The 22,065-nt window shown below is 43.9% G+C and overlaps 1 protein-coding gene across 2 annotated transcripts in view; it reads right to left on the bottom strand.

The window, feature by feature from the left end:
* The window catches only part of hmcn2 (hemicentin 2), a 51,220-nt gene that overhangs the window by 25,636 nt on the left and 3,519 nt on the right, over positions 1 to 22,065 (bottom strand). For both annotated transcript variants that reach the window (XM_052067966.1, XM_052067967.1), the window contains exons 4-24: positions 18,233 to 18,355; positions 13,882 to 14,053; positions 13,684 to 13,790; positions 13,483 to 13,603; positions 13,134 to 13,397; positions 12,880 to 13,024; positions 12,412 to 12,533; positions 9,748 to 10,020; positions 9,269 to 9,410; positions 8,875 to 9,002; positions 6,265 to 6,378; positions 6,027 to 6,185; positions 5,760 to 5,954; positions 5,441 to 5,536; positions 5,206 to 5,333; positions 4,974 to 5,118; positions 4,571 to 4,683; positions 2,959 to 3,118; positions 2,712 to 2,871; positions 802 to 929; positions 398 to 649 (exon numbers count right to left, since the gene is read on the bottom strand). In XM_052067966.1, coding sequence (XP_051923926.1) covers positions 398 to 649; positions 802 to 929; positions 2,712 to 2,871; positions 2,959 to 3,118; positions 4,571 to 4,683; positions 4,974 to 5,118; positions 5,206 to 5,333; positions 5,441 to 5,536; positions 5,760 to 5,954; positions 6,027 to 6,185; positions 6,265 to 6,378; positions 8,875 to 9,002; positions 9,269 to 9,410; positions 9,748 to 10,020; positions 12,412 to 12,533; positions 12,880 to 13,024; positions 13,134 to 13,397; positions 13,483 to 13,603; positions 13,684 to 13,790; positions 13,882 to 14,053; positions 18,233 to 18,355 — 3,247 coding nt within the window. The remainder of the gene's footprint in view (positions 1 to 397; positions 650 to 801; positions 930 to 2,711; positions 2,872 to 2,958; positions 3,119 to 4,570; positions 4,684 to 4,973; positions 5,119 to 5,205; positions 5,334 to 5,440; positions 5,537 to 5,759; positions 5,955 to 6,026; positions 6,186 to 6,264; positions 6,379 to 8,874; positions 9,003 to 9,268; positions 9,411 to 9,747; positions 10,021 to 12,411; positions 12,534 to 12,879; positions 13,025 to 13,133; positions 13,398 to 13,482; positions 13,604 to 13,683; positions 13,791 to 13,881; positions 14,054 to 18,232; positions 18,356 to 22,065) is intronic.

Raw genomic sequence — 22,065 nt, 5'->3', positions numbered from 1 at the left:
AATATATTCTATGAGTCAATGGAGGTGCAAAACATTCTGTCCCTGACGCATTTTCAATTAAAATGACAACACTGCTTAACAGTGTTTATACAGTAGATAGATAGATAGATAGATAGATAGATAGATAGATAGATAGATAGATAGATAGATAGATAGATAGATAGATAGATAGATAGATAGATAGATAGATAGATAGATAGATAGATAGATAGATAGATAGATAGATAGATAGATAGATAGATAGATAGATAGATAGATAGACATATAGAAACATGGACGTAGTAGGATACCGTATGTGGTAGACACTGAATCCAAACTTTAAAGAAAAGATGAGTGTTTTTTTTTTTTTTTTTTACTTGGAACTGTAAAAGGCTGGTATTAAGGTGAAGGAATTCACCAAGAATTTCCAGCATGATCTCCAAAGTCTCCTGTCCAGCGCTGTTGCGAGCCACGCATTGGTAAGTTCCTTTGTCAGCCATGCTGACGTGCTGGATCCTAAAGGGTGACGTGTCCTTGATCCCTACAGGAAGACCATTGTGAAACCAATTGACCTCTGGGCTCGGCTCCCCCTGGACCACACATGGGAGCGTGACTGTTTGTCCCACCAAGGCTTTCAGTAGCGGGGGTGCGGGCTGAATCCTGGGCTTGGCTAAGGACAAAAGAACACGTGTTTTGTCATATCTATCCATAATGTCAACAGTTTAGAGAGAAGTGTCGTTATCATGAATTCTATCAACATGAAAGTGCTCTCAACAAACATGTCATTGTTTCTGACTTTATCATAAAACCCCACAAAGTTACCTTGGATGTGTAAATTGTAGCTTAAGGACACATTGCCGGCTGGGTTCTCTGCAGTACACGTGTACAATTTACTATCAATGAGGCGTACATCAGTTATCTTCAGGGAGCCTGAGGGCAAAACAGTGAACCTGGGGAATGGTGAGGGGTGAAGAGCAAAGAAATGGCACAATAAAACACAACACTTCAAGAGTGAGAGAAAATCTATTCTATATTGGTGGAAAGAAAGCTACTGGTAATCTTGTTTGGAAGAAAAAAAAACCAAAAGCGTGAATTTCTTCATTTTTGCGAGAACATTTGTAAGACTAAAAAGACGGTTTGAAACAAAGATTCTTCCTTGAATGACATTGTTTTTTGAAGAACATTTGTTACCCTAAGATGTAAAAAAATGTGGATGCCCTGAAAAAAATTATTTGTCCGAGTGGTGACTAAGAGAAATCCAAGGTCTAAAAAAAAAAGAAACCACTCAGTGAAATGCAGCGTCCTCAAGAGTCGAGTGATCTCCCCTGTGACTTGTTACCATTGTCCAAGGTAATTACAGTGTAAAAGGATAGCCAGAGATTAAGTTGATGAAGTCACCCTGGGAAAGGTCACAGAGATGCCAACATCAATACACACTTAACAGTGTGTTAAGTCAATCACGATGGTGTCACGCGTGATTTGATTTAAAGAAAGGCCCGACCGCAGTGCTCGATGCATGTATGGTACATACATCACTGGGATATCTGCTTGAGAAACGCTAGTGCCAATTTAGCCATTAGTTTTCCTGTCGGAGACAAACAAAAAGTATGCTTGTGATTAAAACATGCCCATCTGTTTGATGTTTCGAGGGAGTGAAAGGCTGCTTGGTAACTTGAAAGGTTTTTGTATTTGTCTGAAATTCATCAAGGCGGAGTTGTATAAATGCAAAATACACACGCACATGTAAACAGACCTCTCCCAGTTATGGAAGATAAGTGTTTTTGCTAGGCAACTGAACGATAACAATAACATGTTTATTTCAGTGGAAATAAGCTTGAAGCAAAAAATATCTTGTTTCGCCGTGTTATCACAGTTAAGTCCTCCAGTCATGTGAAGAAAAGCAGTGACATTTGAGGCGCCGAGCGACGGTGCTTTGAGCAAAATGTTGCTTTGCGGGGTTAGACAAGCTAAAGCAGACGGGACAGGACATCCCCTCTCCATCAGTTCCCACATTGATATATACAATGTGGTAAGTGTCAGGTTTTGAAACACCAGAGCCTCCACTCTAATTTACATGATGCAACAATCAGCACCCCGCTGGCCTCTTCAGTACTGTACAGCTTGCATGGTATCTGCAGTGGCTCCATTTGCAGCCCATGTGGGGGTTGTTCACAGAGACATGTTATACTCATCAGGCAGGGCTAGCAAAGAGTCAGCATGTTGTTTTATTGCTAACGCACCCCAGGGATTCCCAACTTCAGGCAGACGGGGCTTGTATCTCTTCCCTGTCAGTTCGCTTTCTTCCCCTCTTCCTGGCATCCCCCACACCACCACCCACATTTCCTTTCTTCCCGGCCGCATCGACTAGCCATACGGCATTTGAGTCACCGCTGCGGCTTTCACCTCCCCTCGTCATCCTCCTCTCGACCTATTTAGTCGGAGGGTCTCTCCTCTTGCCTGTGAACTGAGTCTGCCTGCCCGTCTGCAGCCACCGTGACCACACATGAATGTGAGCCATGCAGGGCCAGATGTTCCACCTCAATTTGTTGAGAAAGTCAAGCCTTCACACAGGCCCCCTGCAGACGGTTGGCTCCTCGGCCAAGCTGCGCTTTATAGGGCATCACTGAAAACTTGAGGAGTAATGAATGTTAGGACTTTAGGCGTGCTGAGCACCTTTGTCTTTCACTACACATGACGCTGTTGCCACAGTGATGTTAAAACCTTCCACTTACCCTGCTGTGACAGGGGGGATGGGCTGACCGTTTCTGTTCCAGGTGACAAGTGGTGTCGGACTCCCCTGGGCCTCACAAGGTAGAACTACCTCAGCTCCCACCTCTGCAGCCATTTTTACTATGTTGTCATGGTCACTCGCACCCACTATCTTAGGTATTGCTGTGAAAAGAGAAACAACTGTGAGTGTTGGCTCGCCTGGAAACTACTTGAATTGAGTGACGACAGTCAGACATTTATTGGCCTTACTGTTAACACTGAGCTGGATTTCTCGACTCGCGTAACCCACAGAACTAGTGGCAGTACAGATGTAGATTCCTGCATCGTCAGTGGTTGGGTGAGGGATGTGGAGGTGTCCATCGGGGTCAGCCTGAAGCGAGGAACTGCCCCGAGGCACAGCTTGCCTTCCCTAAAGCCACAGCATTGCATGAAAACCACGAGGGATCTCCACACACGACAATGTTGGAACACAGAGCTCCCTTTCAGCTTGGTAGCCAAACCTTTGATGTTTCATCTAATTACAAGGCTCCCCTCTAACCTACTCTCGGTCTCCAGTGTGAACATACAAGAATGCAGGCTACTGAATTTACACTTGTTTTGAACAGCTTTTACAGATGTATCCTTATCTGGCAAGTAGACTGCGGTAAGGAATTTGACTGTGCAGCACGATGATAAAATTGTTTCGGAAAAAGCAAGTAAGAAAAATGAATCTGGCTCAAAGCCCTGATGTGACATTTATAAGTAGAACACAGCCTTTGTACCGCATTCATGTTTTACAGACTTGAAAGCTGTTTAAATGATAGAGGTGGTAAGCAAAAAGCATAAAGCTCAGCACTTTGCAGTAATGGGTGTAAAGAGAACCATAAAAGTCATGTTCGAATACAGCATAAACAACTGGATCTTGATTGGGATTTTACACGAGGCTTCTGAGTGCTGTCATCATGGGAATAATTGACTGCGCATCGGAATGAACAACTGTTATATTGACTTTATTTAATTCCGGCTCTTTTCAATATATTCATGAGCAAATGCTAAATTATGTATGATCGTGTGTAGGCAGCACTGTGGAACATGTAGTTAGCATGTCTGCCTCACAGTCAAAGGATGTGGGTTGAATCTTAGCTCGGGGTGAACATATAGTCCCCTCAAAAGGGTCCAAACTGAGTTTCAAACCCAGAAACTTTTGACTGTGAGGCAAATGTGCTTGCCACATACCGCACACTGTGCTGACAATTAAGTAATAAAATACAATTAGTCAAATGTGCTTAACTCATTAACTCCCAAAGACGTTTTTCAGACTTGGTCCAGAATTGGCTGGTATTGAATGAGTTAATGTTATATGAACAAGAACTTGGCAAAGAAAGCCGGTATCCTAAAGCAGCAAACCACTACTCTGATATGTTGGGAATATGTGCTCCTTTAATTCCATCATTTTTTCTATGGCTTATTCTGTTCAAGGTCAGAGACTGGATAGACTCTAGCAGATTTAAGGCAAAAGGCAGACACTCTGGACTGATCCCCGATCAACTATAGGAATTTTGTGAATGGCAAACTGCAGCTTACCTCAAGGTTCATACTTGTGCAACATGGTCATACCATTAAGAAAATGTCAATGTTCTGACAAAGAAAGATTGGGGGAACTCTCTGATCTGGATTGCAAAAATACTTAACTGACAAATACGACGAGTGAGTTCTTGGGAAAATCATGTTTAAGCACTTTGTTTCAATAAAAGTTGCAAGTCAGCAATGCTGCACTGCAGCCTCATGATGTTTCATTTTCAGCAGAAAGGCTGGCAAGGGACGTATGAACCAGAGTAAGGAATACAGGCAGTTAAAATAACAGAAAATGTCCAACTCTTACCTTGGACCAGACCACAACTGGTTTAGGAATGCCACTCGTCTCACATGACAATGTGATGGCTACGCCCTCGTTGGCTATGTAGCGGTAGGGCCCGGCTTTGATTTCTGGGGGCACTGTGAAGAAAGTAGGCCACAAAGCACAGCTGACTATTTGCTTGACCATCACAAATCTCACTGGCCTTAGAAAGCCAACTGGCTCGGCGCTTGAGGCATTTATTCATTACGCCGCTGATGGATCATAATCTGGCTTGTCTGTCATTATCCTCTGATGAGCCCGCTGCTCAAAGCAAATGTCAAGAGCAGGTGGTCAGAATGACAATGCTTTTCAATAACGACTTTACTTCAAACCTGCCTTGAGTCTAGAGCGTGGACAGAGCATGAAAACAGAAGACTACTTTACTTACTATGGACCTCCAAGATGACTGTAATGTTCGTAGAGCCTGCTACATTCATTGCTGTACAAACATATGCCCCAGAATCCTCTGGGACAGCTCTTTCAATGTACAAACTTCCATCACTCCTCACAAACATTCTCCCGTTCAATTGAACCTTTGCGGAATAACAAAGACACGTTAGATAAATCTGTATAATCCTGTATGTAGTACCGTTATCAATTTCTTCTTTACTATATCTTACATGTTTCCCATTTAGTGACCAGTGTCTTTCTGGGAGAGGTATGCCATCCAGCAGCATACACGGGATACTCAAAGACTGCCCGATGCCAGTAGTCATGATGGAGGCACTTTGGGCTAAGAGAGGGGGCTCTGCAATTGTAATTGTTGAAAGAACATGAATTAGAATTAATGAAGTGTTTGCCCTTGGCAGGGATACGGTCGGGAGCAAAAGAAAATCACATGCTAAACAAGCCTACCCAGTCCAGTGACCGTAACTCTGGCCTCAGCTTTGATGGTTCCAAACTGATTCTTGGCCTCACAGGTGTACAGCCCTTCATCATCCAGCCAGACACCTGAAGTAAATTTGAACATGAATGATGTTTCGAACACAGCACCCTCTGCACCGCGGAGATAAGCAGAAACACTATGGATTATGGGAGAACAAAGTTAATAAGAAGTGCTGTTATTGGTTTGACTGAGCTGTCATTAGGATTTTAAAAACAGAAACGGAAAGATTCATGCTGGGAGATGAACATGTTAGTCAACTCACATGTTACGATTATCAAGTTAACTCACTCTGAATCAGAAGGAATCCATTCTCCAGCTGCATTTTTCTACCGTGGTTGTCTGTCCTTGCGGGAATGTGTCTACCATCTTGAGTGTACCAGGTCACGGTTGGTTGTGGGAAACCTCGAGCGGCACAGGGAAGGGTGATGTTTTCCCCTACATTAGCTGCCATGTCAACCGGTGTATCAGAGAACGAAGGTCCCACTGTGGTGAGAAAAGTGGTCAGAGATCCATTTTCCTTGCATTGCCTTGCCTTAGAGTGCAGTCTGGTCTTACCTCCAACCTGCAGACTGACTGTACCAGAGGAAGTCCCAGCAGGGCTGCTGGCCACACAGCTGTATTGACCAGCATCGACATCCTGCACCCTTCGAATATGCAGGGTCCCGCGGTGGACATCCTGCTCAACAAAGGGGGCGGAGCCCACCTCAAGTTTCCCTGGAAATCCAGAATAAAATCAAGCTCCAGTTCTTCCTTTGCTTTTCAACGTACTAAACCAGGTTATACTGTGAGTTACCTTTAAACCAATGGACAAGAGGAAGGGGGGTACCACTGGCTTGACACTGCAGAGTAGCATCATCCCCGACAGCTACAAGTAGGACCTGCTGCTCCACTGTTATAATAGGCACCTCTGAGGGAAAAAAAAGAGATTCAGATGTGGTAAAAGTGCATCGAAGTGTAGTGTATCGAAAGGATTCCAACGCTCTACAAAGGATCTATTTTTTTTTGTCCGATTCATGAGCCAAAAGTGGAAAAGTAAAACGTACTAAAATTATGTAACACAGCAGTTCGTGCCACCTCTGCAAAAAAAAAAAAAATTAAAACCCCAAGCTAGCTCTCCAAGTGCCACAATCATGAACAACAATAAAATACAGTAGGGCAGTAGGCATAAGTGTTCATAAAAAAAATGAAGCAGGTTTTATTCATAATGTTATTTAATCTTATTGTACAGAATTCAAAACATTGTAACATTATGCAGTTTGCATTCTACTCAAATAGTGGTTCTATTTTTTTTGAAGGAAGTGTACTTAAATCATGATTCAATCAAAAGATATAGCATATAAATACCTTCTTTCTTGAAAAGACATCCAATCACAAATTCCACGTAGTTACCCTCATCACCTCACAGACAAGTGAAAATTTCAGACCTCATGAGCAATCTGCTCAACGCAACTATAGGGTTCCATCAATAATCAATGATTGTTTTGCGCACTACCAGTGGGATAGACCAACATGTTTTTGCCAGGGCTGATACAGATATCAAACTCCAACAAACTCCAACTCTTTGTTGAAATGTCATTAAGCTTATGTTGACTGAGAAACTTGTCAGATTCGCAAATTGTTGAAGGTTGTTTTGTTTTAAACAACAATAGACAAAGGTTTTTGTTTTGAAATTCTAAAAGAAAGTTTAATGAGCCCCCAAGCGTCAACAGCAACACAAACAAGTCTGTACTTTTTCACTGTAAATAACTGAATGTTAAACTTTTACTTGTTTTTGTTTTAATTTCAAACAAAAATAAAAGGTGCAGCAGCATCCCTGATGAAGTTAACTGAAAATATAAGTAAATCAAATCCCTGAAGTTAACATGTTTTAAAATGTGTTAACTTTTATTGGCCTTCACACTTTAAAAGAAATAATGTTGAAAATCAGCCTGGCCGACAATCAGTCGATCCCTAATCAATGCGAGTACCACACTGGGAGATTCACCGATGTGACGTATTTACAGTATATAGCATTGACATTTAGCGTAACAGTCAGTTTCAGAAAGTCCTTTGGCAAGGACTTTTTGCATGCATGTTGCTTTAAGCTTATTATTTGAGGATTGCTGATCTAATCAGAACTGACAACCTGACCCAAAGTTCTACACCACTGATGTCAAACTCAAGGCCCCGGAGCCAAATCTAGCCCACCAAATCATTTTATGTGGCCCACCAAAGCAAATAATGTCTATCGACTTGATGCTTTTTGCTAAAACACCCAAATTGCAAATTGGTTTCATGTAGATTGTAGAAAAAAAGAAAAATGTTGAGATGTTGCAGGTATTTTTTGTGACCGGTCCCCTTCTTACATATATGTAATAATATTTGAACAACCACTATATACTGGAATCTGATTTCAGCATTAGTTATTCATCAATGTGTAGAATAAGCAGTTCAGAAAATGGATGTAGGGATGGATGGATGGATGGATGGATGTCATGTGAGACGATCACACACTTATTTGGGTTCACAGTCATACCAGCCCTCGGAAGGAAAACGAAATTATGATGGGGCCTGCAACAAAATTCAGTTGACACCCTTGCTCTAGACCAGAGCAAGCAAACTGCAGTTCCTCTGGAGCCATATTCTGCCTGTTGTAGATCACTCTCTACTTCAACACACCGGATTCAAACGATCGGCTCATCAGCAAGATCTGCAGAAGCCTGGAATGATCGTGATCAATTAAATCACATGTGTTGGACTTGGGAGAGATCTAAAACAGGCAGGATATGGCTCTCGAGGAACAGGCGTTTTATACCCCAGTTCTAGACTATCATGACATGATAAAGACCAGTTCTAAGCTCACAATCATGAATATTATTATCAACAGAAACAGCCCGGTGATCGAGTGGTTAGCACGTCGACCTCACAGTGGCGAGGTACAGGTTCGATTCCAGGTTCTCCCTGTGCCTGCGTGGATTTTCTCCGGGTACTCCGGTTTCCTCCCACATTCCAAAACCAAGCATGGCAGGCTAATGGAACACTCTAAATTGTCCCTAGGTCTGAGTGTGAGCGTGGATAGTTGTTTGGCTCTGTGTGCCCTGCGATTGGCTGGCAACCGGTTCAGGGTGTTCCCCGCCTACTGCCCAAAGATGGCTGGGATAGGCTCCAGCACACCCCGCAACCCTTGTGAGGGTAAAGCAGATCAGAAAATGGATGGATGGATTATCAACAGTTTCTACTGTCATTGATAGCCATTAATGAAACTTAAAATTTAACACAGTAGATGTGGGTAAAACAAGGGAATTATTTTATGAGGCCACACTATCTACAATGCTCAACTTGAAATATTATTAAAAGAATCATTTGAATCTAAATACTTTGACAAATGTATTCTTAGTAATGGAGAGAAGACATACATGGATACCTGCATAAGTAAGCAAGACAGACTGTGAGGCAGTCCCAGCCAAATTGCTTGCCAGACATGTGTAGTTCCCAGCATCTTCCGGGATAGCCCCTGTTATGGTCAAAACTCCTTGCTGGTGTAGATTCAACCTGCATCACGTAATTGGCAGAATTCATGGCGCTGTCTCACACTGATTACATGTGCAGATGTACAGAAAAACGAACATTAGTTTGTTTCTCTTGTGTATCGAGATATGTTTTTTTTTGTCTCAACATGCACGTAAACAGTACTTAGCAAAACAATCTTTATACCAGAACAATGATTCCAACAGGATGTGGTTACTCTTTTGGAGTAACAGCGGAATGTAATGAGTCCTTTGTGCCGGAGGTGTTGAGTGGGTTGAGAGTCCTCTTACCTCGGCCGATTAGCAAGGAACGTGTTTCCATGGCTCCAGAAGAGCAAGGGAGGGGGAGAGCCGGATGCTGAGCAGACAAGCCGGATTTCATCCCCTTGGGAAAAGACCTGGCTCTGGGGGTGAAGTACCACAGAAGGTCCCTCTGCAGTCCAATGAAACCCCCCAAAACCCCAAAATACTGACAGTTAATCGAGGCCTTGTTGACACCATGTCATTTATTATTTAGCAAATTAAACATCAGTAATGAATCCAGCTTAGCAGCACTGTTTGTGAAATTCATCAGAAAAGTCAGAGGCCATGCCACAACAGAAACAACAAATTTTAACGCGCATCATGAGAAACATTTCTTGACATGGTTGTGGCTAAATCCGTCTGTAGGACGGCTCAACCTGTAATGGAAACCAGATGACGGTGTCCTGACAGGAACCAGGAGGCTAAATATTTAAACAGATGCACATTGGAGTGTGATCGTACCGTACCTGGGACGAAGAGCCATACAGTGGTTCTGCTGTCTCCATGGGCATTTGAGGCTACGCAGTAGTAAGCTCCAGCATCCTGAAGCTGCACGCTGCTAATCTGCAGGGATGAGTTAGACAGCAGCCTCACCCTCCCTGAACGAGCTCGGATGGCGCGGCCTGCTCGATGCCAGGTCAGGTTGTAGCGCATGGTGCCCTCTACTTTACAGGTCAACACAGCCACACTTCCAACTAAGGAAGTCACATTGACTGCTGGCTTGAGTACAGGCGGAGGCTCTGTTTTATCGGGAAAAAAAGACCAAAATATAAGAGCTTGGAACAAGAAATGAAAAAAAATGATACCAGTGCAACATGCAAAAAAGAAATTTATGGGAAGTGATTTCAAAACTTGACTTCACTGTGTTTGCGCGATAACTGAAGAACTCCGGATAGGTTTATTTGTTTGGACACTTGATGCCAAGATGGCGCCCGAGTAGGCAGCCTTCGGCAAGTGCTCTTCAAGAGCCTTGCTTTTTTGTTCTTTTTTGCTGTTTTTGTCTTTTGTTTGGTCACATGTTGTTTGTTGTTTCATTGTGTGGACCTGATATGGACTGTTTTCAGCGCTTTTTGGCCACGACATTCGTCAAAGGAGCAGTATCTGTGCTTGGTGGTTGCGCCTTCTCGGCAGCACGCCTGTACCAGCACAGATTTTGATTGGGAGGAATGTCGGCGCCATTGACTGTCGGTGCTGGACAGACCTGGGGCGCTTGTGTTTTTTGCGCCAGTAATGGGCAGCATTTTTCACAACCCCGATTTGTTCAGTGGCTATGTCAGCGCTGTTGGACAGTTGGCGTTGGTGCGGCTGGATGGATGGCCGCTGAAGTTGAGGATAAGGAGAGAGGAGCGTTGGCGAAGAGCGCAGATGCATATTTGGAACCGTGAGTCGCCGCTTGGAATTGAAATGGATTTCATTGGGACAGGAGAAGTTAACCAATCTCTTTTTTCGTCAATGGATGCTACAGCTTCTTGTTGACTTTGAAACTTAGCTTGTAGCCGACGTGTGCACATTTTGAGCATGACGTCTCTGATCCACTGGTTAAAGGACACTTTGATTCTCTCCTCTTTCATCTCAAACCGCTTCAAACAACAAAGCGTGTGACGGAAAAGTGGTTAGGACTGCACGACTGTCTGTGTTTTATGTTATGTGTTGTGTTTATTATTTTACCTTATGTTAACTGTTTTGTAAAGCGCTTTGTTACAGCTGCCGCTGTTGTGAAAGCGCTATATAAATCAGCATGTATTGTATTGTATTGTATTGTATTGTATTGTATTGTATTGTTTCAATACATTGCTACAGTACAGGTCACAGGATGACAGATTTGCTTGCTTTTTCAAAGGACATGAAGGATGCCAGAATACAGATCACAGTACCACCCTTCCATCGGATAGGGTGATCAGACATCCTTCTCTCAAAACATGGACATGTCTAACATATTTTGAGGACCCTAAAAAAAATCATACAACTAGATTTTTTAAATTGTCCTCGATTGCATTCTTAAATTATTCTTTCTTTTTGCACAATCTCTGAATGTAAAATTTCTTCAGCATCGTTGAATGGCGTCTGCTCTGATTCCCTTTTTTCGCATCAGGTTTTCCTAATGATATCATAACAATAATATAACAAGTAATACTGTATTGATGTACATTTAGTAATATTTATGAACAATTGATTAAGTTCCGCAACAGGTTGATTTTTTTCTGAAATGTCATGGATATAAATTACAATGCATTGTAAAATCCGTATTGCACAAACCTTTATTGTGTGTATTCATTCAGATCGGTGTTAAAAATACTTTTAGGGAGACAAAGCGATATTACCGTACATTAAAATTTGTTGTTGACTACGTGTTATAGACATTAGCCACTTGTTAAAATAGAAAAAGGAGGCCTGCCCCCACACCCGTTCCCACATGTGAGCCATAGGGGGGAACCATATGCCCACCCTTCAAGATGCTTGTTACCCCGCAAGTTGACGCACACATCCCTAAAGATATATATTAATTTAACTACATTTAAATGTTATGTCATTGTAGCTAATTTTGTGTGTCTAAATGTTAAAGTTGAGTTGTTTGTCACCAAGACATTAAATTTAGAAAGAAACAATACAGGAGTGTGAATTGGTTTGATTGATGGCCAGTCTTATTTGGAACACTGCAGAATAGCCTTTGTGAAAATAACATTAGGTATGCAGGCAACGAATAAGCCAAACTTTTCAAAGTGAAACTGAAATGTTTTTTTGCGTGTGACATTGAGTATAATGTGGCATGACATGTCTGGAAACTAAGTACCTACTGTATTTGTCGAAAGCCGAGGACAACCGAGATAGACTGCACATGAGACAGTCTAAAATGCTTAAACATAAGAGTCAATCTCATCTGGCTTAATGTCACAAAACTGCAAGAGGTCTGTCTACCACATTTGCACAGGAACTTAACGCACACTATTTTCAATAGAAAGGTCAACTTCCAAGCATCACTGTACTGCATCATGTCCCTTATTTGATGAAGTGATCAATCTATGTCCCACTATTTGTTGTTAAACCAGGGTTTAATGTTATAAACCATGATTAGCCAAACGGAACTCTACCCTCACTGTGGTAACAGCTTTGTCGTAAGCATTTTGCAGTACCTGTAACAGTCAGCTGGGTTAAGGCATGTCCTTGTCCTGCACCACTTTGTGCTATGCACTCATAGAAGCCCTCATCCTCTGCTGAAGCATGCTCAATCTCCCAAGATGCAGCGGCAGATTTCCTGATCCAAAGAGAAGCTTGGTTCAGTAACTGAGCATGACAGTAGCAACAAGATTGTATTTCATGTCATATTCTGTTAGAATCTCAGGCACAAACTGGAATTTTCACCGCAAGTAAATCTCAGGTAATTCAAGCCAGAGCATTGAACGAGACACATGGACATATTATGAATTGATCAAGACAAGCGAGTACACACTCTATGATCTCATTCCCTGTGACATATGAGCCAATAATGCGAACCAATTCCAAAACTGCTCACTGCCAAGAATATGTGTGGTGGAGAGAACCGCAGAAACATCTGAAGTGATAATTTCACAAATTCTCCAAAGTTATGAAAGAAAAATTACTTGAAGAATTTCTCCGCCCCCAGAGTTCTTCCACTTCTTGCAAATCTTAGCCTGTAAGGTATATCGCTCTCCACTGAACAGTGAATCATAGCAGGCTGCATGTAGATACCCTTCACCACATCAGGCATGTTAACAGCTGGGGGAGCTACACAAGGGAGGAAACAAAGGTGAAAAGTCACACGAGAGATTTATAAGGTGTTAGAACCTTAGCAGCATAGCCAAGGAGACATGTGTGAAGGAAGGTAGAGTCTTACATGGAATTATGTTGGTGTACGAAACACTCGACAGTCGCTGGAATCGATAGCCCTCCTCGTCTCTGCCTGTTGCCTTGATGAAGAAACTCTGGGAAGGGGTTCGTATCTCTGGAACACTCCACAGCCCAAGTTGCCCAAGGTCAGAGGGCAGAGGCACCTGGATGGTGCTCAGGGAACGTCCCGAGCCAGACATAAGCTCGACATGACTCAGGTGACCTGGTGGTTTTAGGCCTGTGCATTTTAGCAAAACATACGCTGGCAGTCCTGTGAAAGGTACGCAAATCCATCATTTCGTCATTTCCCGAGCGTTTTTCAACAGTTGAATAGCTAACATAAACACTAGCAGCACCTTTTATTGGTCTCTCCCTTGTATGGTTGAACTCTTTAACAGGAACACTTGAAAAGCCAGCACGGAAATCCAGATTGCTGACTCCTGTGACCCTCAGGGTATGACGACCACTGCAGCTAACCTTTAGAATGAAAGCAAAAATGATGAGCCTATTGTCATAAGATGTAGCGCAAAAGTAATAAATGATTCTAAAAGTGGTACCTTCAGGTTCCATGCTCCAGGCGTGGGAAACTTCAGGTTGACAACACGAGCAGAGTTAGGAATGTTCAGAAGTTCTTTGAGACCCTGCTCAACACCTACCACATGGCCTACAGAGAGTAGAAAATACAATTTTAGCTATTCGATGTTTGGTGACACACTCAGCACTGTTCATTGGGCTTGAACTGCTACAATGTATACCAAGGGGATCTCTGAGCTCAATTTGCGGAGAGGGCCCGCTGAGTGACACAGTGACCTCACGGAGGCTGGGGTCAAAGGGCACTTCCCAAAGGTTCTCCTGGGCACTGTCGTGGTTTGAGGACAGTAGATGGACCTTCATCGCCTGAATAGTTTCCTCGACCCACTTCAATACCTAGCAAGTGGTAGAAAGACTCAGTCAGAATATGACATTTCATGCATCGACATTAGATGAAGCTGGGTTCTGTCAAACATTATCTGTGAAGGTTCTGCTCTCAATAGGATAAAAGCAGGAAGGATGCGATCATGACCTTTCCCAGACAATCTGTTCCCTGCCCAAGCAGCGGTCTGCTCTCTATCTTTGGACTTTTTCTTCTTCATCATCACAATTATACTTCTCTGATGTTTTTTTTTGTTTTAAACAGCTCAACTGTCAAAGGGATAGGCTCAGATTTTCTGCGTTTTCAAGTCTATATTCCCATGAGAGTGTCTTCTGCACGACAGCTTTTATGATTCGTAATGCTTGTAAATCAGCGGAGAAAGTAGTTGTCGAAGAGTTTCACAAAGCCAACTCTATTTACTCAGTCAGTTATAGGTAGGCATTTCCGAATCGTCTCCTGAACATTATTATTAAATGTACATTCTAATTTTTTCCAAGTTGATTCAAAAATTTCTAAAACAATGCGTGATGGCTCAATTTCATTCAAAATCAGTCATCCCAGATGCTAATAACCGCCTTGTCGTTCCCCAGAAAAACATCTTACACTATCGAGTTACAGTTTGGACAGGTGCTTTACTACAGTTCCTTTTTGTTGTATGATAAATGAAAACAGGAACAGCACAAAAAAAACCACTTGACATATCACAGTTTTATTGCAATTGTCACAATGGACCCACTGTCCTCCAACTTCCAAATGCTTAACCAGCAACTGCTGTGTAGTACTTGTTTTGACCTTGTATAGTGAGGCATCACAGTTATGCTGCAACTGTAAGGAAAGACACCTGTAGTGGGCCCTTTGACAAGGAGCCAAATGCAACACATTTGTAGACATTTATAGAAAACCCAAAACAAGAAAACCTTTGCTAAGATAATCATTAGCACTACATTATTATGTCCATGAGGTCTACCTATTGCTGACAGCTGCTGGTTCCTCTCAATGTTTTACAACTGGAAACAGCTGTAATGCGTGCCATATGTGCAGTCATCACCTGCAGAGCAGGAAACTGCTAAGAGGTGACCCACATCTGGCCCTGAATGGTGTCTATTGCCTCCACAAAAGAGCACAAGAGGAGTGTGCATCAGCACCGCCCTCACATCACAGATAAAAACAAGTAGAGGGAGGCACACATGGGAGGATGAGCGTCCATTCAACAGTGCTCATCTCAAGCATGCTGAGCTCTGCAGATACGCCCCGTTACAGCTTGCGGAATGCAGAGGATCAAAAGTCCTTTAAAACATCATCTAAGATGTCTCAGTTGAACAATTTTGCAGGGCTCTCACAAAGACTCCATTTGCTATTCATAGAAGCATGACGGATGGGTGAAATCAACTGTTGGGACTCTATTGAATTTTATTGACCAGGTACATGAGCTGACCCCATTTGAGGAATTCTGAGTCGCTAGTAGTACAATTTGGTGGTGCAGCTGTTCAACGAGGACAGCTTGACTTCAGACCCCTTGTTGGGCAAGGGTCAGTTTTGTTCTCGTCTGGGTCTACAAGCCACACTCATGAGAATTTGCAAGAAGCTGTCCCACTTCAATCTTATTAGGGCAAATCAGTCCCAGATGGACGACTAATTGAGCTGCTAACACACCTGCCAAGACCTTTAATGTGAGTCCACCTGTTTTTCACTGAGGCGGCCTTTGTTTTGCACACTCAGAAAAATGACCCGAGGATAAATATAACGATTAGAGATGCTTGAATACCTCTGCGTCAACTTAATGAGAAAACCATTAGGGTGATTTCATCAACTTCTTCAACACAAAAACGGTTGTATGCGTAGAACTCAATTATTATATTATATTGTGTTTTAAGCAGACCATCGTTATTTCTGACCAATGGCTAGGGCTACCACTGACAATTTCAGCAGTTTGAAGTGAACTACAACATGATCCTCGCTGGACTGTAATTTCATGGGTTATGCTGCGCTGCACGTTATTATTAATGACTGGTCAAACTGTAGTACCGTAAAGAATGTAAAATGTTGAGCTGACAATGAGCTGCTGTGAGAAGCCAACACAAGCCCCATCGGGCAGCTGTTCGATGGAGGAAAACCATGACAGATCATATCCTGGGATTAGGGAGTAATATAAGAATGCTCGACACTCTTTCTCCATAGAGACCATAGACTGAGACCCTTTACATAATATTACATTTGGCCACATTTTATTAAAAGCCTGTTTTGGGTATTGAGGTGAGATGTGCTCCCATAACTCTAGTTGATGAGGTAACCAACTAGGGTCCTTGCGGGCCCCTATCCTACATGTTTTAAATGTTCCCACTTCCAACACACCTTATTCAAATTATTAGGATAATTAGCAGCCTTCTGCAGAGCTTGCTGATCAGCTAATCACTTGATTCAGGTATGTTCGTGGAGGAGAACGGCTAAAACAGTGGTCCACAACCACCGGGGCATGGCCCGCTACAGAGCTTTGGGCAAGGCCGTGTCAGCCCCCACTATTCCATCCATCCATTTTCAACACCGCTTATCCAAAAGAGGGTTGCGAGAATAGCTGGAGCCTATCCCAGCGAACCTCGGGCTAAAGGCGGAATGACCCCTGAACTCGTCGATCACAGTGCACATTATATATATATATATATATATATATATATGTTTGGTCACATGCATGCATAACTTGACGGAAAACAGACCTACCTCTCGCCCCCACTAACATCTACCGTGCCCACCCTCACACACAAACTAACAAGTTTGAGGTCACAGTAGGCCACCAGAACACAGAGCTGTTGGTACGGGTTCCGCACTGCCAAGTCCAGTGCTCTGTTGGCAGGCAGGATACCGGTATCGCTTGGAAAGGAAAGACGGGCTTCTTTTACGTCCGCCTAGGAAGTAAGCGTGACTTCATCCATGACAATCATTTTATTACAATGTATCAGCGGGGAACTCTTAGACTCAACAGTACAATCCTTGCAATGCAGTAAAGACTCTAACCATACAGTATGGTGCCTTGAAAAAGTATGAATAGCGCTCGGATTTCTTCACATTTGATGCCCTTATAATCACAACATTGGTGTATTTCTAGAGCTTTTACATAAGATGTCAATTCAAAGGTGCACATAATGGAGTGGAATGAAAATTACATGCTGTCAAAATCTCATCTTCCGTACCACTTGATCCTCAATAGGGTCGCGGGGGGTGCTGGAGCCCATCCCAGCCGTCTCCGGGCAGTAGGCGGGGGACACCCTGAATCGGTTCCCAGCCAATCACAGGGCACACAGAGACGAACAACCATCCACGCTCACACTCACACCTAGGGACAATTTAGAGTGTTCAATCAGCCTGCCATGCATATTTTTGGTATGTGGGAGGAAACCGGAGCACCCGGAGAAAACCCACGCAGGCCCGGGGAGAACATGCAAACTCCACACAGGGAGGCCGGAGCTGGAATCGAACCCGGTACCTCTGCACTGTGAAGCCGACGTGCTAACCACTGGACTACCGGGCCGCCCCTGCTGTCAAAATTTTGAGCCAAAATAATGGTGACAAGAAAAACTGTGTGTGACCATTAAAAGTGTTTGGAAATGTCTGGCGAACGTCCGCAACTGTTTCCAACATTGAATGAAACATGATCAAAAACAAACAAACAAACAAACAAACAAACAAAAAAACCCCAACAACAACATTCGCTAATTATAGCCACACTCGCTAACCTTTGCCACTCAGCAAGATACGGGCCTAAGTCATGGGTCATTTTTCTTGGGGCAGCAAATCCCTATGTCTTTCAGTGGTTATATAGATATGGGCAGCAGAGTCATCAATGACTGACAAAACAATGGATAACATTGACAACATACAATCGACCATGTCATTAAAACAGCAAATTTTGAATTGTAAATGCAATGAATATGTGGATTCACCAAACGTATGTTTGTTAATAGCGCACTCAAATCTGATTGTTCTTAAAATTTTTCAAAGGTCATTTCACCAAAATTATTTTATTCTTAAGGACTGATTTGTTAAATCACTAACTGCATTGTTCTTTATGCTTGACGATCTTATTCAAGCCAAAGCACCCCAAAGGTTTCGCTCCTGCCCCTGGCATTGATGTCGACTATCCAAGTAAAATCCCTTCCGTAAATGGACTGACATTGAAGGCTTCTGCGCCATACTCTCACCTCATTGACCTGCTGCTTGTCCAGATGAAAGATCTGCCCTGAGGATGTGGCCGCAATCTCCTCATAGGCCTTGTAGCCGGGCTGAGAGCGGTCACCACAGTCTCCAGTCAGCACAAAAACCACCTGGTGACGAGACAAGAGAAAAAATAGCTACTATTTGCAGTTTTGAAACTTATTAAGATATCCTTTATTTGTCCCACACTGGGGAAATTTACAGCCTCCATTAGCAAGAATGTGGGTAGAAAGAAGAAAGAAGAAAAAACAAACGCCGTTCAATTAAGTGCAATATAAATACAAAATGGATAAATCGCAGTGCTATTTACAATTGCTTTTCACATCACGCACATCACATCATTTAATTATTATTATTATTATTGTTATTTTTATTCAGCAGCCTGACAGAAGTCGGTAGGAACGAGCGTATGTATCTCTCCTTCTTACAGCGCGGGTGTAACAGTCTCTGGCTGAAGGAGCTACCTAGTGCTGTCAGAGCGGGCTGGAGAGGGTGGGAGGGACTGTCCATCATAGCTTTAGCTTAGTTAGCATCCTTTTGTTGCCCACCTCCTCCAGAGTGTCAAGGGAGCAGCCCAGGACAGAACTGGCCTTCCTGACCAGACGCTCCAGTCTCTTTCTGTCTCGGGCTGAGATGCTGCCTGACCAGCAGACAATGATAATAATGGATGGCCGAGGCCATTACCGACTTATAGAAAGTCTTAAGGAAAGACCACTGAACCCCAAAAGACCTCAGTTTCCTGAGTAGGAAGAGTCGGCTGTGTCCTTTCCTAATCAGGGTGTCCGTGTTTGTAGACCAGTCCAGTTTGTTGTTCAGAAGAACACCTAGGTACTTGTAGGAGGTCACCCTCTCTATGTCCATACCCTGGATGTTCATCGGTGCTGTTGAGGACTGTTTCCTGCAGAAATCCACAACCAACTCCTTAGTTTTCCTAGGGTTGATCTGGAGGAGATACTGCTGGCACCAGTCCACAGTCTTTCGTCAGTCCCCTGTACTCCCGATCGTCCCCCTCTGTAATGAGGCCAACAATCGCAGAGTCATCGGAGAACTTCCGAAGGTGGCAGTTTGGAGTAGCATCTCTGAAGTCCGAGGTGTAGAGGATGAACAAGAATAGTGCCAGAACAGTCCCCTGCGGCACTCCAGTGCTGCAGAGAAGCCTGTCCGACTCACAGCTCTGCAACCTCACGTACTGCGGACGATTTGTGAGGTAGTCTATGATCCATGCTGTGAGATGGTGCTCCACACCGGCGTTCTGCACTTTGCCTCCCAGTAAGTTGGGCTGGATGGTGTTGAAGGCACAGGAGAAATAAAAAAACATGATTCTCACAGTGCTCCCAGCCTTCTCCAAGTGTGACAGCACTGAGTGGAGGAGGTAGATAATGGCGTCTTCCACGCCGATGCCAGGCTGATAGGCAAACTGCAGCGGGTCCAATGCCGGGCTCACCAGCGGTCGAAGGTGGGCGAGGACAAGTCTCTGCAGCGTCTTCATCAGGTGAGACGTCAGCGCCACCGGTCTGTAGCTGTTCAGCTCCTTAGGGTGGGGGTCTTGGGCACTTGGACCAGGCACGAAGTTTTCCACAGCTGTGGAGCTCTGCCCAGCTTCAGGCTCAGGTTGAACATGTGCTGGACAATGTCACATTGCTGGTCAGAGCAGGTCCTGAGGAGCCGGGAACTGATCTTGTCTGGACCTGCTGCCTTCCTCACATTCATCTTCCTCAGTTGGTTCTTCACCTGCTCTGTTGTGACGGACAGGAAGGAACCAGGTGACAGACTGGGTTGATGAGAGCTGGTCGAAAAGGAGGGGGAGGAGAAGAAGTCCTCAGTGAGAGTGGTTGCAGTTGGTGGTTGGGGGAAGGGACAGACGACTGGTCAAAACGGTTGAAAGAACCGTTCAGTCCATCTGCCCAGTCCTTGTCCTTCTCAGTCAATGTCTTTGGGCTGTCATGGCTTGAGATGGCCCCTCCAGACACCAGTGACATTGCTGGCCTGTAACTGGTCGTCCAATTTCATCCTGTATATCTTCTTCCCCTCCCTGATCTTTCTTCTCAGCCGAATCTGCACGTCCTTCAGCTCTTCTCTGTTTCTCGACATAAAAGCTCTCTTCTTCTCCTTCTGGGGGGCCTTTATGTCAGGATTAATCCATTGTTTGTTGTTGGAAAAACACTGCACAGTTCTGGTAGGTACGGTGTTCTCCTCACAGAGGTTTATGTAGTTCGTGATGGTGTCAGTGAGTGCATCAATGTCCTCCCCATGAACTTCGCTAAAGAGTTCCCACCTGGTTGTCTCAAAGCAGTCCCGCAGAGCATCTTCAGCTTCCGTTGACCATTTCCTGACCATTCAGGTCACAGTTGGTTGCCTGTGCACCAGGGGTTTGTACACAGGCTCGAGAAATACCAAGTTGTGGTCTGCTCTTCCAAGAGGGGGTTGGGGTAGGGGATTATATGCCTCCTTGGTATTGGCATAAAACAAGTCCAAAATTTTATTGTCTCTAGTGGCACAGGTTACATATTGTGTGAAGGTTGAAAAGGAGGACGACAGAGAGACATGGTTGAAGTCCCCAGAGATGATCAGCAGGGCGTTGGGGGACTGTATTTGCAGCCTGCTCACGACAGTCATCAGGGCATCACACACTGCATCTCCATTAGCCGACGGGGGGATGTACACTGTCACAGCTATGACGTGTGAGAATTCCCTCGGGAGATAATGGGGCCTGAGGCTAATGGCTAGCAGCTCAATGTCCCGGCTGCAGAGTTTGTCTTTGATCGTGATATGCCCCGGATTGCACCATTTATCGTTCATAAAAACAGCCAGTCCCCCACCTTTTCTCTTTCCACTCCCTTCATTCCTGTCCGCACGTATGAGTTGGAAGCCCTGCAACTCGGCATGTGTGTCCGGAGTGATCGCTGTTAGCCACAACTGCGTGAGTAGCATTAGGCTAGCCTCGCGCTACTCCCTTTGATGTCGCATTAGCGCCGCCAGCTCATCCATCTTGTTAGGGAGCGATCTTACATTCCCCATGATGATGGACGGGAGGACATGTCTGTACTTTCTCCTCCTTGTGCGGCGGTCCTTCCAGGCTTGACACCCTCGTGTCCTCCTCTTCAACTCGCATGGGATATCCGGTTGATGTTTTCTTTTATGTCATTAAATTCTCTTAAATTTAATGACATTTTCTTTCTTGAAACCCCCAACTCATATTAATACCAATACCAGAATGAGGCTAATGAACAAAGAGAACAAGTGTCTTCAGTATTTATTTGGCTTATGGCTATGAAAGGGAGACAAGCTGCCTTCAAGAGGAGGCCCAGGGCTCTGATACCCTAATGGGGTTAGCTACTGTAAGCATGTTTGTCTATATTTGCATTTCAGCCTGTGTATCCTCAAACAATGCAAGGAGTCAGTAATGTCGAATGTGTTCGACCAATCAGCCGCCGGCAGAGGTTTATGTTGGCAATATGATATTGTCTCAACATGCTTAGAAACCTGGCTGGAACTAGAAAGCGTGGTATCAACTTTTGCCAATGCAAAAGGGAGCGGCAATGTCAGGTAAAACCGTGTCCAGCCAAGTCGGACACCGTGATTTGGAAAAGGGGCACTTTACAAATTTTTTTTGCGTTTCTGACCACATTCTTGTTGACCTTGTTCTTGTCTCAAGAGTTTGACAACCTTGGAATTATTGTCTGTGCACCCATCCGTGATTTAGATGTTATACACATGCTCTGAACTTGTTTCAGTTGTGCCCACAAGCTCACACACTAAATCCGTTTTTGTTTGTGCTTTGTTGATAATACAATAATGCCAACTAAACTTTGAGATACAG

Source organism: Hippocampus zosterae, chromosome 6 (assembly GCF_025434085.1).
Source record: "Hippocampus zosterae strain Florida chromosome 6, ASM2543408v3, whole genome shotgun sequence".
In the NCBI taxonomy this organism is placed as follows: Eukaryota; Metazoa; Chordata; class Actinopteri; order Syngnathiformes; family Syngnathidae; genus Hippocampus; species Hippocampus zosterae.
This window is presented reverse-complemented; position numbering and strand designations above follow the sequence as displayed.